The sequence below is a fragment of the Scyliorhinus torazame genome, chromosome 1 (genome assembly GCF_047496885.1).
Source record: "Scyliorhinus torazame isolate Kashiwa2021f chromosome 1, sScyTor2.1, whole genome shotgun sequence".
NCBI lineage: Eukaryota > Metazoa > Chordata > Chondrichthyes > Carcharhiniformes > Scyliorhinidae > Scyliorhinus > Scyliorhinus torazame.
Genome location: NC_092707.1, coordinates 336235498 through 336250872, shown reverse-complemented (window position 1 = coordinate 336250872; position 15375 = coordinate 336235498). Strand labels below are relative to the sequence as shown.

Below are 15375 nucleotides of genomic sequence, written 5' to 3'. Positions count from 1 at the left end.
AAAATGTCATCATCTGTATTATGACTTTGTCTAAAACACTGCAAAAATAATTTCTGTAAGTAATTAGTGCTGGTTATAAGTCAATATTCAACGTATAATCTGGTATTCATCTAACCAGAGAATTTCTCTGCATGTTTGTGAATTTACTGTGTTTGTGTGAATTCGAAATGTAAACCTCTTTTATTAATAAGTACATATTTTAGAGCTTGTCGTGTTAATTACCCTGGGGTAACACGGACTGCAACTGGATGCAGTTGTACTGGAAAGTAGACTCCAAACGTTGATGTTCGTTCAATACGTTTTATTGAACCTGCTAAGCAGTGCACACAGTTCGCTGTGGGTTTGACACTCTACTAACCAAAGCGTGCTTACTATAACTAACTAGACCAGACTAGCTCTGAGCCACATGTAGAAGGTGCTAACTGATATATACACCCTGACTGTCACTACAGTTGTCACCAGTGGAAAGAGGCAGAGTGCTGATGCCGCGTGTGTTTTATAGTGGGAGAACACCTTCTAACGTTCTGCCTGGTGATTGGTTGTGTTCTGTCCTGTGTGTTGATTGGCTGTACTGGGTGTCTGTCACTGCCTGTCTGTATCTCATTATGTGCATGAGTGCATATCATGACAGAGCTCATAATGTTATCTGCTGCAAAAATAACTATCTATCTGATAGCAGCTGTGGTGCATGGTACAGAAGTCACTGTTTAGGCCAAGCAATACTGAATTTAGAATTTTACCTTCAATACCTGAAACACAGAGAAATGGATCTTTCTACGTTGTATGTATTTATAAATTTTTGCAATATTTCATGAATTGAAAATTGTTAAGGCCATTTATTGATAACAGGGTTAAAAAAACAATATTCTCAATTCATATTTTTAATTGACTTTCAATGCAAATTGGATAAAGCTGATACAACTGGATATTGCCAAAAAATATTGAGGATTTTTTATAATTTATATTATCTTTATTTTATTTTGCAAATGATGAACGGTGTTCAGAGGATTAATTAAAAAACGGTGTTTTCATCCTCAGCTCCAGCAGGACAAAGTGCACCTAGAGTGGAAGCAGTGAACAGCACAATGATGAAACTATACTGGCAACCACCTATGGATATGAACGGTCCCCCTCCAGTGTACCAGCTGGAAAGGATGGATACATCTTTATTTAGCCACCTTGTTCATGCTGAGAAAGGAACTCGTTTCCCTGGTCATGGCTACTTCAAATTTCCTAGTTCAACGCTGCCTGTCAACACATTCTTTACTGGTAATTATTTTGTCACGTTAACAGCAGTGTTATTTTTCAAATCTCACCAATGACATAAACAACTCCCAAACCAAACAATAATCTACTGAATTTATATTTTTTTGAGCATACTTTTTTTGCATGTAGTTTTCTAGAATTGAGTAAAATCTAGCTGTTTATAATTTCAGGAAATGTGTGCCAACACAATAAACAAAATATCTCACAATATCGGGAGTATGAAAATGTGTACGTCTCATGCCAAAGACCAAATCACTTGTCTCAATCCTCTTTTTCTTATGAGTTTTGCATCTTTAACAATTGTATGGGAATTTTGTACTTTGCTCTTGTAGTTATGCTCTTAACACATATAATTTTTTATGCTCTTTCTGGTTAGTAGCTCATATATTGGTCCTGAATATGCTGGAATCTGTGCTATAGAAATCTTGCAGTAATGCCATGCGCTATAACTAAAACATCAATGTTCCAGTAACAGATTAATGAGTCACGCCATTACTGGAGCAGCACATAATTTGCTGGAATATTTGCATTGCTCCAATGATGTTCTCACCTATGCCAATAAAACTTGTTTTTTAGCATTCATACTTCCATTGCAGTCAATGGCAATTGCAAATTACCTGGATTTATCATTGCTTCCAAGGCGCAGCCATTTATAATGCAAAACAATGGGTGGGATTTTCCAGCCCCTTTCCCCGGCAGGATCTTCCAGTCCCGCCAAGTCAACAAATCATAGCGGGTTCCCTGGCAGCACAGCGGGTGAGCTGCGCAAAATGTTAATGTTCTGTGGGACCAGGAGATCCTGCTGACAGCCAATGGCTCTGCTGCATTTGCATTTCCCCTTTTCTGGCATATCCTAGCAGTTTAATACTGTGATAATTCATGAGGATCTGCAGACAAGCAGCCAATCACAGTAAAGTAGTCTCACAAATACAAATCAGGAAGTTAGAAGGACAGAGCCTTTTTATTTTTAATTTAAGTTTCATATTTTGAAACAAATGATTAGTATGATTGGATTAAGATCAATCAAGATAGAAATTAAAAAACAGATTAACAAACTTCAAAAATAAACCTTTGTTTTAATCATAATTGAGAAAGTTGATGTTCCACAGAATGTTTGAAAGTTAGTGAGGATGCGTAATTATGAAGTTAATACATTGTTATAAATCCAGTTACAACTCATTTAATAAGGTGGAACCTTTTACGCGTTTTTTACAGTAAGACTATGGGCTGGATTCTCCGCAGCCCGACGCCAAAATCGTGGTCAGCGCCGGGGCGGAGAATCCAGTTTGACGCCGTAATCAGCTCAGCGCCGGTTCGGCAATTCTCCGGGCACCGAAAATTGGCATCACCGGGGAATACGGGGTGCCGGCGGGGGCCATTGCCAGAGGCCCGCTCAGCAATCCTCCGCTCCCGACCGGATGAGTTCCCAACGGCGTGGTACTAACCTGCTATTGTCGGTTGGGATGCTCGCATGGCAGCTGCGGGCTCAGTCCGTGGCCACTCTGGTTGGGGGCGGGCGAATCGGAGACCGGGGAGGGAGCCTTATGGGTGGCCGGGGATTTAATGTGTGGGGTTTGAGGGTCGGGCGTGTGGTCGATCGGGGATCTCTTTCTTCATTCTGACTCCGCGATCCGAGTCCGCTATGGAGCATGGCGCGGCCGCTGGAAGACGCCGCTGTGTGCATGCACGGCCTCTGAACCGGAAGTGCGGGGGGCCTTTTCTGCAGCAAAAGCTGCGAGATTCACTCCGGGTCCCTGCCAGCCCCCTGCAGGGCTATGAATTCGCTTAACATTTTTGCAGTAATTTCAGGAGTAAAATTCCACCGTTTTTACGCCGGCATGGGGCCACAATCCCAAAAACGGGGAATCTAGCCCAGCATGTAAACACTATATGAGGTAGCACAGTGGTTAGCACCGTTGCTTCACAGCGCCAGGGTCCTGTGTTTGATTCCCGCCTGGGTGGCTGTCTGTGTGGAGTCTGCACGTTTGCCCCGTGTCTGGGTGGGTTTCCTCCGGGTGCTCCGCTTTCGTCCCACAAGTGTTGAAAGACTGCTTGTTAGGTGAATTGGACATTCTGAATTCTCCTTCTGTGAACACGACCAGGCGCCAGAATGTGGCGGCTAGGGGATTTTCACAGTAACTTCATTGCAGTATTAATGTAAGTCTACTTGTGACAATAATAAAGATTATTATTATAATTAAAAGTGGAAAGTTTTATCAGTTCACTGATTACTCAGAGATTGCCATCCACGGGCACCTGAGCACTTTCTGGAAGAGCATAGAACTCACTGACAACAACTTCTGGATTTCCATTTTATTCTCCCATGCGCAGACTCCTGAAGTTGCCGTCACTTTTCGTGGACTACTGACATGCAGTGCTACAGTTTCCCAGTTTAACACCACAAAATCTGAGTTTACACGTTCTGGAAATTGGTGTTTTCTTTCAGCCAATTAGCATGGAAAAACAGTATTAAGATCAATGAGCATTCTCAGAGCTAGGAAGGGAAAGGGGAACATCAGAGACTGAAAGCTCTGTGTGGCAGGAGGTAGGAGGTAAGTTCAAGCTTTGTATAAGAACTCTGCTATTTAGACAAAGAGAGGAAGCATCCTGTACTCTGGAGACAACAACTCTCAACAAAGAGCAGTTGAATATAGAGAAATGAAAGAAAATTGGAGTTTAGAGGTGATCTTATTGAAACACAGGCTTTGTTGCCTTTTTTACCTACGGTAAATATGGCAATCAATGAGGTTGCCCTTCTTTCTTTAGATATCAATATTATATTGCACAGAGTCGGCAGGTATCAAATGATACTTCCACAAGGTTCAACCGGATATCGATCAAAGAGCCAAACACCAGATCGTTAGTTCAAGATCAAGGGTACTTTATTTTCACACATAATTATCATGCAACATAAACACTACTAGTTAAACTACACCTATCAACTATGACAACCTGTACTTAACTTCAGGCACCCGGCTTAGGTCAGAGGAACAATGGCCGTTGTTCGAATCTGGATCTATCGGGTCTGTAGAAGTAACTGCTGCTCAGCTGGGCTCATCCGTCTGGTAGCGGGCGTTGAACTTGAACTTGCTTCTGGTGGTGCTGCAATTGGAAGTAGATGTTGCCGGAGCGCCAGGTCCTAGAAAGGCCGAACACATGGTGGTCTCTCTCTTTATCCTTGGGGGTTTTCGCGCTCTTTTGGGCGTTTGGACCCCACTAATTGGGTAATTCCTGATCACTGTGTTCGATTCGAACCAATAAAGGGGCTGGTGCCTTGATGGCTGGGCGTGCCCCAAGCGGTCATTGACCCTGTTGTTTACGCTTCCCGAGTACAGGGAGTGGCACCGGAATGTCTGGGATTGTATCGGTTACTCCAGTATCAGTCCTTAGTCTGGCGGAGATAGGCCATCAAAATGCTAATCCGTTGGGGGTTTTGATACCGTCTGGATTCCTCACTCGCAAATATACATTCAGGCTCTGAGCCTGCCTGAATCTCGCATTGTCTATTTTTCCCGTTATACCTTGCGACCTTCCCTGTTCCTTATTGTAAGTGGCCACCCCAGATGGCTACAGCTTGACATGGTAAACGTCAAATGATGTTTCTTCTCATGAGGGAATCTAGAACCAGGGGACATGGCGCAAAATAAGGAGTCTCGCGTTTAAAATGGCAAGACGAATTTCTTTTCTCAGAGTGTCATTCATGTTTGGAATTATCTTCACTAGTGAGCAGGTGAGGGTGAATCAGTGAACATATCCAAGGCAGAGTTAGACAGATTTTTAATTGACAGATGCGTCAAGAATAATGGTGAGGGGGTGCCGGCAAGAACATGGAGTCAAAATGCCACAATCAGATCAGCCATGATCTGATTGAATGGAGGAATGAGCAAGCTTGATGGGCGTAATCATAGAATCATAGAATTTACAGTGCAGAAGGAGGCCATTCAGCCCATCACGTCTGCACCGACACTTGGAAAGAGCATCCTATTTAAGACCACGCCTCCACCCTATCCCCAGTAACCCCAGCTAACATTTTTTTTGGACACTAAGGGCCATTTACCATGGCAAATCCACCTAACCTGCACATCTTCGGACTGTGGGCGGAAACCAGAGCACCCGGAGGAAACGTACGTTGACACGGGGAGAATGTGCAGACTCCGCACAGAGAATGACTCAAGCTGAGAATCGAACCTGGGACCCTGGAGCTGTGAAGCAACTATGCTAACCACTGTGCTACTGTGCTGCCCACAATGAACTACTCCTGCTCCTATTTCTTATGTTCTTCTTTGTATTACTTCAGACAATTCAAAACATCAAACATAAAGATCACATAATATTCAAAACAAACATAAAGTGGAAAAAATGACCAGATGGAAAGTATAATGATTGTAAAAACCATTGATCATGCTCCAATGTCATAACAATCCTGTCAGGTTAGGCTAAACATGCTCCCTTACTTCAGGCCAATTTAGGTAAGAAATCAACAAAAAGAACAGCTGTAAAGTATAAAATGTACGCCTAACTTTCCTTTCAAACATAAAGCAAAATATATAAAATTCAACACCAACTTCCTTTGCGCTATTATAATTGATTTTGAACATTTTTTAATTGCATTAATTGGGTGAGTGGAAAGTTGGCCATCGTTCCAACTCCTTCCTGCTGGAAGTAGCCACCTAAGGGCCTCAGCCTGTCACTGCAGGAATGCTGTTGGTATTCTGCTAACAACAGTGTGGTGATTTTGGGGTCCACAATGTGGTCAAAACACCAGATATACCAAAATACTACCCATAGCCTGGTGGGTATGCCTGCGGCCCAGATGTGGGGCGGTGGTGGTGTCCCTTTTGCTCAGGCTGCTGTGCCCAATGGAGGAACCTATCAGTGGCAAAGGCTGCTGCTACATCGCTCCCCGTCCCTCACCACCCAGACTAACCAGAGCCTGGCTGATTTCCCTTGACCAGTTTATTTACACATGTTTAGGGGCTCCAGTGGTGAACCTTCTCCTGGAACCCCCTGCAGCAGTGGTCGCTGTTCCTGGTGGCACTGTTGGTACTGAAGGGCCAGTTGGTTTCTGATTGACCGTCATACCTCAGTGGCTGAACATCATCCTGCAAGACCCACAGCCTTGCCAGGTTGGTACCTAATTGGCTACTGATCATGTCAGGGCTCCTGGAAATGCCCAATGGATGGGCCCATTGCCATGACCATGAAATCCAGCCCATTACTTTTCATATGATTATATATAGCCATGTTAGTATTTGGGTTTATTATAAAATGCATGTTTTACAGCAAAAAGATTTATTTTAATAATTGAGAACTGATGATTTTCTTTGAAGTAAGATTTTGATTCATTTTGCAGAAAGGAGTGGGGCACAAACAGAGATAGAGGAACAACATTGATTGAAGGCATGTGAGACCTAACAAGACATAAAAATATGAATGGAAAGAGAAAATGAGGGAGAGAGAAAGGCAAACAGAAAGAAAATTCAGGAACAGAACTTTACTTGTGAGCGGCCCCACAGAAGATCAACTGGATTTTAAAAAAATACAGTCCATCATTTTAAAGAAATTAGATTGATTATATTTAGTCATAACCACAAAATCAGCTAAAAGTAAAGGAAAACTTTCTATAGACATCATTAGCTTTTACCCATTTAAGATTAATCATGAAAAGGCCCAGATCTTTAATTCGGCAATTTGTATATTTAATGGCCTGCTGCAGAATCTATAACAGTAATTAGCATAGCCTGAAAACTCATTAATACACAACAACATGATTAATGCTGTATTAATGCAAACATGACTGAAGTTATTTGGGTTATGTAGTAAGTAGATTAAAACAAAAATGCCCTGTTGTTTTAGTTATCATGCTAATAAAAGAACTGTATGGAATTCTAAAAGCGATTCTAATAATCAACTCTTCCCAATCATCTAAAACAAAAAATCTGTACAACGGAAATTTTCACAAGCCAGCTCCATAGTTCAGCAGTTCAGAAGTTTGTTTCTCAATTGCATAGTCACAGTTGTCCCCCAGGATTGTTCAGGCAAGAAACTTATGAGCTAGAGTTTCAATGAAACATGTGAGTTCTTTGCAAAACTTCAAGCTTGGTTTGGAAGTATTTTCCAGTTAAAAAGTACATTAGCTCATAAAGAAGATAAAACAGCTTAGTGGATCCTTACTTAAATGAAGATCACTTCATGTTTTGCAGCGTGTGGAGTGGCATTAGTGATGGAAGTTTAGGAGGTGCTAATAACCCATAGATCTCTCATCCAATGTGAAGGAGACTCAGATGATGTTTTGAGATGATTGAAATATTTTTTTAAATATTACACTTGTGGACTTCAAGCAATTGGTAATCATATCGTTTTAACTCTTTCCTCAAAATTACCCCCTTTCCCATTTTAAGTTTGTAACTTAGAATCATGGGGGTGATTTTCAGCCCTTGTTCAGCGTCAGAGTGAACGGCGGCGCAAGCAGAAACTATGTCAAGAATCTGGTGACATCACGGGGTTCACGCCCGCAAAGAGCAAGAACCTTATTTTAATGTTTTTGATGATCTTTTACTGTAATTAGCCAGCCCCCGCCACATGATCTCTCTCCTCACTGAATAGTCAGACGTCGCTGAAGTCAAGTCAACGAGATTCACAACAGCTTTGTAAAAACAAGATTCAGTCGAGGGGATCCCTCCAGGGGCACAAGGTTATGTATAGCCTCCGTGGGGAGAGGAACATGCAGGGTACTTCCCCTTGCAAAAAGTTGGCCCTGCCAAGTTGGCACTGACAATGAGGGGGGTGAATGTTGGCGATATTTCCGCTGTGGAGGGGTAGTGAGTGAGAGCCCGATTGTTGGGTTGGGGGGGGGGGGGGTTGCAGAAAGAAAGCTTAATGATTGTGGGAAGGTGGTGGGGAGCTGATCTTGTTTTGATCGGGGCGCCCTTAAAAGATGGTGCCCTGATCTCTGTGGAGCCGACTTGCCAGCTCTATCAGACCTCACTCTGACAGAGTCATGGTGAATACCCAGCACATTCATTGTTTTCTTCAGAGAGGCTCACGGTCTGGAGTGAAAATTGTTCTGTGCAGCTGGAGAGTTACACGCTGGTTTTCAGTCAGTGTCTGACACTTGGAAAGATATGGGGCTGCATTCTCTGCCGTGCGACCCGGCAATGCGGAACATGATCGGGCGGAGAATCGGGTGTCTGCCGAAAAACAAGGGGCGGGATTCTCTGATCCTGAGGCTAAGTGTTGACGCTGTCGGAAACGCAGTTGCGTTTCCCGATGACATCAACATGGTCTCAGGATCAGCAATTCTGGCCCCTACAGTGGGCCAGCACTGCACTGGAGCGATCCACGCTGCTCCTGCTGCCGATCCCGGCGTCAACTGAGCACCGCGGGGTCCACGCATGCGCAGTGGCACCGGCGCCAACGCATGCATGTGCAGTGGTACCGGCGCCAACCCGCGCATGCGCAGTGGCTCCCTTCACCGTGCCGGCCCCGACGCAACATGGCGCAGGGCTAAAGGGGCCGGCCGGAAAAATGGAGGCTCCCAGCCCGAGAGGCCGGCCCACCGATTGGTGGGCCCCGATCGCGGGCCAGGCCACAACGGAGGCCCCCCCGGGGTCGATCCCCCCACAGGCTGCCCCTGGACTCTTCTACGCCGAGGTCCCGACGGCTAAGAGCAGATTAGAACGGCGCTGGCAGGACTCGGGTTTTTTGTTACGGCCGCTCAGCCCATCCCGGGCCGAGAATCGCCGGGGGGGGCCCCGTAGAGTGGCCCCCGACCGGCGCCACACCGACCACGCCGGCGCCAATGGCACTGATTCTCCACTCTGTGGAGAATCGCGATCCGGCATCGGGGCGGCGTGGCGCGATGCGCGCCGATCGCGGCAATTCACCGGCCCGGCCCGGGCTGAAAGAATCACGCCCAAGGTCTGTGCTCAACCAAAAACCATGCTCTGGAACCCCGCTGGTGACAACAACGCAATCTGTGTCCCGCCCTGACATTAGCATGCAAACCCAGATTACCAGGTTCATCCCAGTATTCTCCGGGCCTTCATGATGCTCCAACGCAGTCAGGCGGAAGTCACGCGGGTGCAGTTTACTACAGGTATTTAAAAACAGGGAGTGGGCGTCCTGGCTGCTGAGGGGGAGGGAGAAGGTAAGAAAAGTTTTTAAAATTGTTATGAATTATTAAAAATTGCAGTGCTTGCTGGGGGGTGGCTGCCTGCACTGGGGGAATGGTGGAAGTCAACCTGGTGACAGCGTAGTGGATTTGTAGTACTCCTCCACAGGAATGGGGTGCCCGGACACGGACCGCCATTGCTACAGTATTTTTTTTAAAAGCTACCAATGTGTACAAGTTCCAGGCTCCTGACTGCTCACTCTGCTGACTGTTCACTGTGTCCTGTAAATGTTCACAGACCCTCTTGTCAATTGGGAGCTGACCCAGGCCTCTGGAAACCCTCAGACTCCAGCTGACCCATCAGTGGGATGGGCATGGCCATGCTCAATCAGTGACACACCAGGTGCTGGCACTCCTCAGTGCACTCATCAGAACCACAGTCCCACTGCAGGGGAACAGCAGAGCGCACCTTCAAGCAAAGGACACATGGCATTTAGCATCCTCCCTGGCACACTGCCCCTCTCAGGGCAGAGGCCTCACCAGTGACACTATCAGCTAGCCCACGCTGCAGGACCACCAGCTGACTCCAAATCCGGCCTTCCCATCGTGCCCCTACTCCCACCCATCCCGTCCCTGGTCAGTTTTTCACAACCTGTGTGTCACACCCAGGACCCACAGCACACTGCAGCTACACTCCCAGCAGACCTCCCCCCCTCACCCAGCCACATCCGTAGGACCTGTGCGCACACCAGCCTCGAAGCATGGACGTGATTAATGGCAGCATGTTGGCCTCCTCCACCCCACAACCAGGTGCCACCCTGCTGACAGGAGAACACTCAGCCCCACAGTGAGGGAATCCATAGTAGACCCTAGGGAAGACAGATAAGGACAAGGGCCACAGAGCCTATCGCTGACACGGGCTGTGGCAGCCACTGGTACCCCCGTCGAAAGGGATGGGTTGTGAGGATAGAGGCTCCCCGGTGACACTCACCGATGGGATCAGGGACGCAGTGTGGAAAGCAATGTATCCGGGGGAACGGCTGAGGGGTGGAGCTGAGGTGCAACTCAGGGTCACTATGCAACTTGTTGGAATAGGATGGGTAAGGGAATACTCATCTTGCTAACATGTCTTCTCTTATCTCCCTGCAGAGAATGAATTTTGGAGAACAGCCAAGATGTTCCTGCAGACGCATCCAGGCTGTAGACACAGGTGCTGTTGGAGAGGACCTTGCACAACACGAGTACCACACGAGCAGGGGCCAGCCATTCAGGCTGGAGAGCCGGCCTTCCAACAGGCTAAGGAGGAGGTGCGAAGGAGGCGCCGCATCAGGCCACGTGGATACCATTGGCGCCTGTCCTTCAAGGACATGTCGGACTGAGCTTGTCACTTAAGACTTTGTCTAACTAGGGAGACTGTGCAACATCTGTGCCAGATGATGGCACACCTGGAACCGTGGGGTTCCACTCCCAGTGGCCGTCAAGGTGACGGTCTCCCTGAACCTCTTTGCCTCGGGTTCTTTCCACTGTGCCGAATGGGGACCTGTCTGGGATATAGAAGATACAGTGCAAAGGAGGCCATTCAGCCCATCGAGTCTGCACCGCCCCACTTAAGCCCTCACTTCCACCCTATCCCCGCAACCCAATAACCCCACCTAACCTTTTTGGTCACGAAGGGCAATTTAGCATGGCCAATCCATCTAACCTGCACGCCTTTGGACTGTGGGAGGAAACCGGCGCACCCGGAGGAAACCCACGCAGACACGGAGAGAACGTGCAGACTCTGCACAGACAGTGACCCAGGGGGGAATCGAACCTGGGACCCTGGTGCTGTGAAGCCACAGTGCTATCCACTTGTGCAACCGTGCTTCCCAAATCTTAGACATCCACACACAGGTGCATCCACGCCATTATGGATGCCCTACATGCCCGGGCAACGGACTGCATTAGCTTCAGACAGGACCAGGCCCACCCGGATGCCTTGGCAGCAGGATTCACCATCATCGCTGGCATGCCCCTGGTCCCAGATTGTTGGGACACATATCCCCCTCGTGCATCGGCTCATCATGGGGTGCTCCTCATCCAAAGGAAGGGCTTCCATTCCCTCAATGTGCAGTTGATGTGATGCACGTCTGTGCCCAATACCTAGACAGCACACACAACGCATATATCCTGACACACTGGTCGGTTCCTGACACCCTTGAGGCGCTCCCTCGGGTGAAGGGTTGGCTCCTGGATGACAGAGGTTATCGCTGAAGTCTTGGCTAACGACGCCTGTCCGGAGGCCCCAGACTTATGCGGAGAACCACTATAACGACGCCCATGCAGCAACCAGGAGTGTCATTGAGGGTGCATTGGCATCCTCGACGTGAGGTTCAAATGCTTGGACTGCTTTGGTGGGGCTCTCTAATATAGCCCCAGCAGGGATCCGCACATCATGGTGGCCTGCTGCACCCTGCACAACATCACGCTGCAGAGGGGGACATGCTGGAGGAGAAGGAGGAAGAACAGGAGGCCTCCTCCAATGAGGAGGATGCGGGGGTTGGCCAGATGACCCAACATGTGCTCCAGGGCCGCCGCATACAGGACGACCTAATCACCTCCGGGTTCGCCGACTACGGGGCTTGACCACCGGCAGCTCAGCCTCCTTGTCTTACCTCTTCAAACACCCTCCCCCCCCTCATAGCCACTGTCATCCTCCCCTGTCCTTCCTCCCTTCACTCCATCCTGTTAGCCCAGCCCCTTCCCCCCTCTCCAAGGTTCCTACCAGCATCATTGAAGGGTGTTGGCCCTGGGTTGGCAGTATCAGTAGGTTTTGACCTTGGGACGGAGGATGATGATGGCTTGCTGTGAGGTGAGCTCTGGTGCCCCTCATCATTTGACAGAGTCTGACTCCTACCTTCACTGTCCTCCTGGATTGTCCCTGCATGTGTGCTGACCATTGCATCTCACGGGTGGGGTTGGGAGGGGTGGCAGTTATGGAGATGGTGAGCGGTGATAGATCACTCACTGGGTAAGCTGTCCTACATGGCGCCTCCACATTTGGACTTGGATTTGGGTTTATGGCCATGTGTACCCAGGTACAGTGAAACGTATTGTTCTGCATACAGTCCATACAGATCGTTCCATACTTGAAAAAACATAGGACATACGATAGATGCACAATTTAAATGCCTAAACACAGGCATCGGGTGAAACATCGGGCGTAGTACTACTCAGTAGACAAGATGGGTGGAGAGATCAGTTCAGTCCATAAGAGTGTCATTCTGGAGTCTGGTAACAGTGGGGATGAAGCTGTTTTTAATCTGTGTTCTCAGACTTTTGTATCCCCTGCCTGATGGAAGAGGTTGAAAGAGAGGATAACTAAGGTGGGAGGCGTCTTTGATTATGCTGCCCACTTTCCCAAGGCAGCGGGAGGTGTAGACAGAGTCAATGGGTGGGAGGAGGGTTCCGTGATGGACTGGGCTGTGTTCCCAACTCTCTGTAGTTTCTTACGGTCTTGGACCGAGCAGTTGCTATCCCAGGCTAGAATGCAGCCAGGTAGGAAGCTTTACATGTGTACACCTAAGGGTGTGTACGATACTTTGTTCCCATTTAGTTAAATCACACCCTTAGTCATTTTCTGGGCCCTGGGGAGTTTCTCACTGGTTTAGCTTTCACACTTAGAATTATTTTCATCACTGGGGAGCTGCTCCCAGGCCAGTCCTGCTCCTCAAAGATTGGGTCATCATTTTGAAAGGATGCCCTTATCTCTAAGTGGGTTTTAGGGTCTCCACACCCACAACCCATGGGCAATGTCACTCCCCCCGCACACATGGGGCTGGATTCTCCATCTCGCCACGCCAGTGGTTCACCCCGTCGGCGGGATGCTCTGTTTCGCCGGCTGGTCAATGGGGTTTCCCATTTGGGGCAGCCCCATGCCATCAGGATTCCCCCGGGCTGCCGGCAAAACGGAGCATCCTAACGGCGGAGATTCCAGCCCATGGGCACTACCCCCCCCCCCAAGTGATGACATCCCGCAATTAGGTCGTTGAGAGCCCCCATCCATTTCAGGTTTCCCCATGCTCCTTTTCGGGCCTCCCCCTTCCAGGATACCACTCTCCATCCCCAAACCTTCCATCGACCCCTTCATACCCACTCTAAATTCCCCCTCCATCCTTCTTTTGTGGGCATGGCCCCCATCATGTCTTGACACTTGACTGTGCCACCCTGGTACCTGGGCACCATGGCAATGTTCCTGCCAGCTTGGCAGTGCCAGCTGGATACTTTGGCACTGTCAGGGTGGCAGTGCCAAGGTGCCAGCGTGGCAGTGCTGAGGCGTGCTCGTTTAAGGGGGAGGGCTAGGGGGCCATCCCTTCCTGTCCCCGAGTCCCCTGGTGCCCGTTTGTGTTGACCAGTACTGAATGCCACCCAGATGGGGTCTCCCGAGGGAGATTGGTTGATGCCGGAAGCCGGATAGATCCCGGGTCAACATGCCTAGGTGGGTTTTAAACCTACTTAAACATGCAAGGCTTGGTCTCGCCCATTGTGGCAAGATCCTGATCGTGATACCTCACGGGATCATTTATCAGCTGCCGGACGCCCGCAGGAGCCTCTCCCGGCATCCACCAGTCGGTTGTGTTCCAATTCTGGCGGGACGCGGCCGGTAGATCGCGCTTTAGTCTCTCCAGCAGCGAATCCTGTCCATGGTAAGATTCCGCTCATGGAACCTTGAAACATTATAGCTCAGGAGGAGATCATTCAGGCCATCACATGTTGTTGACTTTGTGAAAAAATTATCCTTCTAATCCCATTTCCTTCCCTTCATTCTTTATTTTTTCCCCAATATTTATTAATTTTGCCATGGATTCTGCTTCCACCATTGTTTCTGGTAGATTATTACATATCTTAATCAACCAGTGTGTTAAAACATGCCTCACTGAAATCAATAGTAACAAGAATCCGGAGAGGTTTATAACATGCGATTAGTCTGATTTTCACTGGTAATGTGATCCTCACAAGATACTGACTGGAGGAGAGGCTCCCCACTTCACCTTGGTATGATTCATAAATGCTAATCATAAACTGCTGTTGGGAATGATAATTATACCGAATATTTGGAAAGAGGAAATATTTTATACTTTTCTATGTATCAGAATAACATTTTTCTTTGAAGATCTTCTGATGGCACTCTCCTATTTGCTAGCTCCATGCATAACATGTGAACGTTTATCATAAATATTTGTATGATATCCAGAGGAGAATCTAAGGATAAAACAAAAAAGAAAAATGGCAGGAATAATCCATTGGACAAGAATTTAATGTAGTCAATTTGTTAGACTTGCACTCACCCATTTAATCTCCATGATAATTTACACAGCAATTGGCTCTTGGTGCAAGGTGGAAATAGCAGGGTGCCTGCTGTTGGCCCTGTCTGAATAATGCAAGCAGCTCTCTATCTCCTTAATCAGATTGAAGGAATGACGATTGGCCAGTTCAGGATTTAAACAAGGAATAGAATAGTGAATTCAATGACAACTTAAGACACAGAATGTGAAATAAAGAGAGCGATTAAAAATCAAATTAAGAGTGGGGGAAAAATGGGAAAAATAGAAGTTAAGAAGTATATATTTTAAAACATTTCTAGCAACAAATAAAAGTGATAGAAATGAGAGTCCGCAATTGTAGCTGCTAATTTTTAGTACCTGAGAGGTTGTTTGGCAATAATTAAGACTTATCACCCCATTGAAAAGGCGCTTAGACTGAAATCAGCAAACCCTAAAATTCTGTGGCAAATTTCCTGTGTGGGAATCTCCATTGTGTTGACGCCAGGGCAGGATTCGTGGACTTGCATGACAGTAAATCTGGGGCCGCACCTGGATTGATTCAGCGACTTTCGAGGGGCTAGCACCAGCACCACGTGGGACACAATTGATTCCAATGAGAAACAGTGCGGGATTTGCTGGATCCGTGATTGACGCTCAGGAGGCTGACAAGCTGCAGCCACATATACACATTGT

General features: G+C 47.5%; 1 protein-coding gene across 1 annotated transcript in view; it reads left to right on the top strand.

The window, feature by feature from the left end:
* The window catches only part of ush2a (Usher syndrome 2A (autosomal recessive, mild)), a 1730413-nt gene that overhangs the window by 466451 nt on the left and 1248587 nt on the right, over nt 1-15375 (top strand). Inside the window, exon 21 of the mRNA XM_072506478.1 lies at nt 1039-1269. Coding sequence (XP_072362579.1) covers nt 1039-1269 — 231 coding nt within the window. The remainder of the gene's footprint in view (nt 1-1038; nt 1270-15375) is intronic.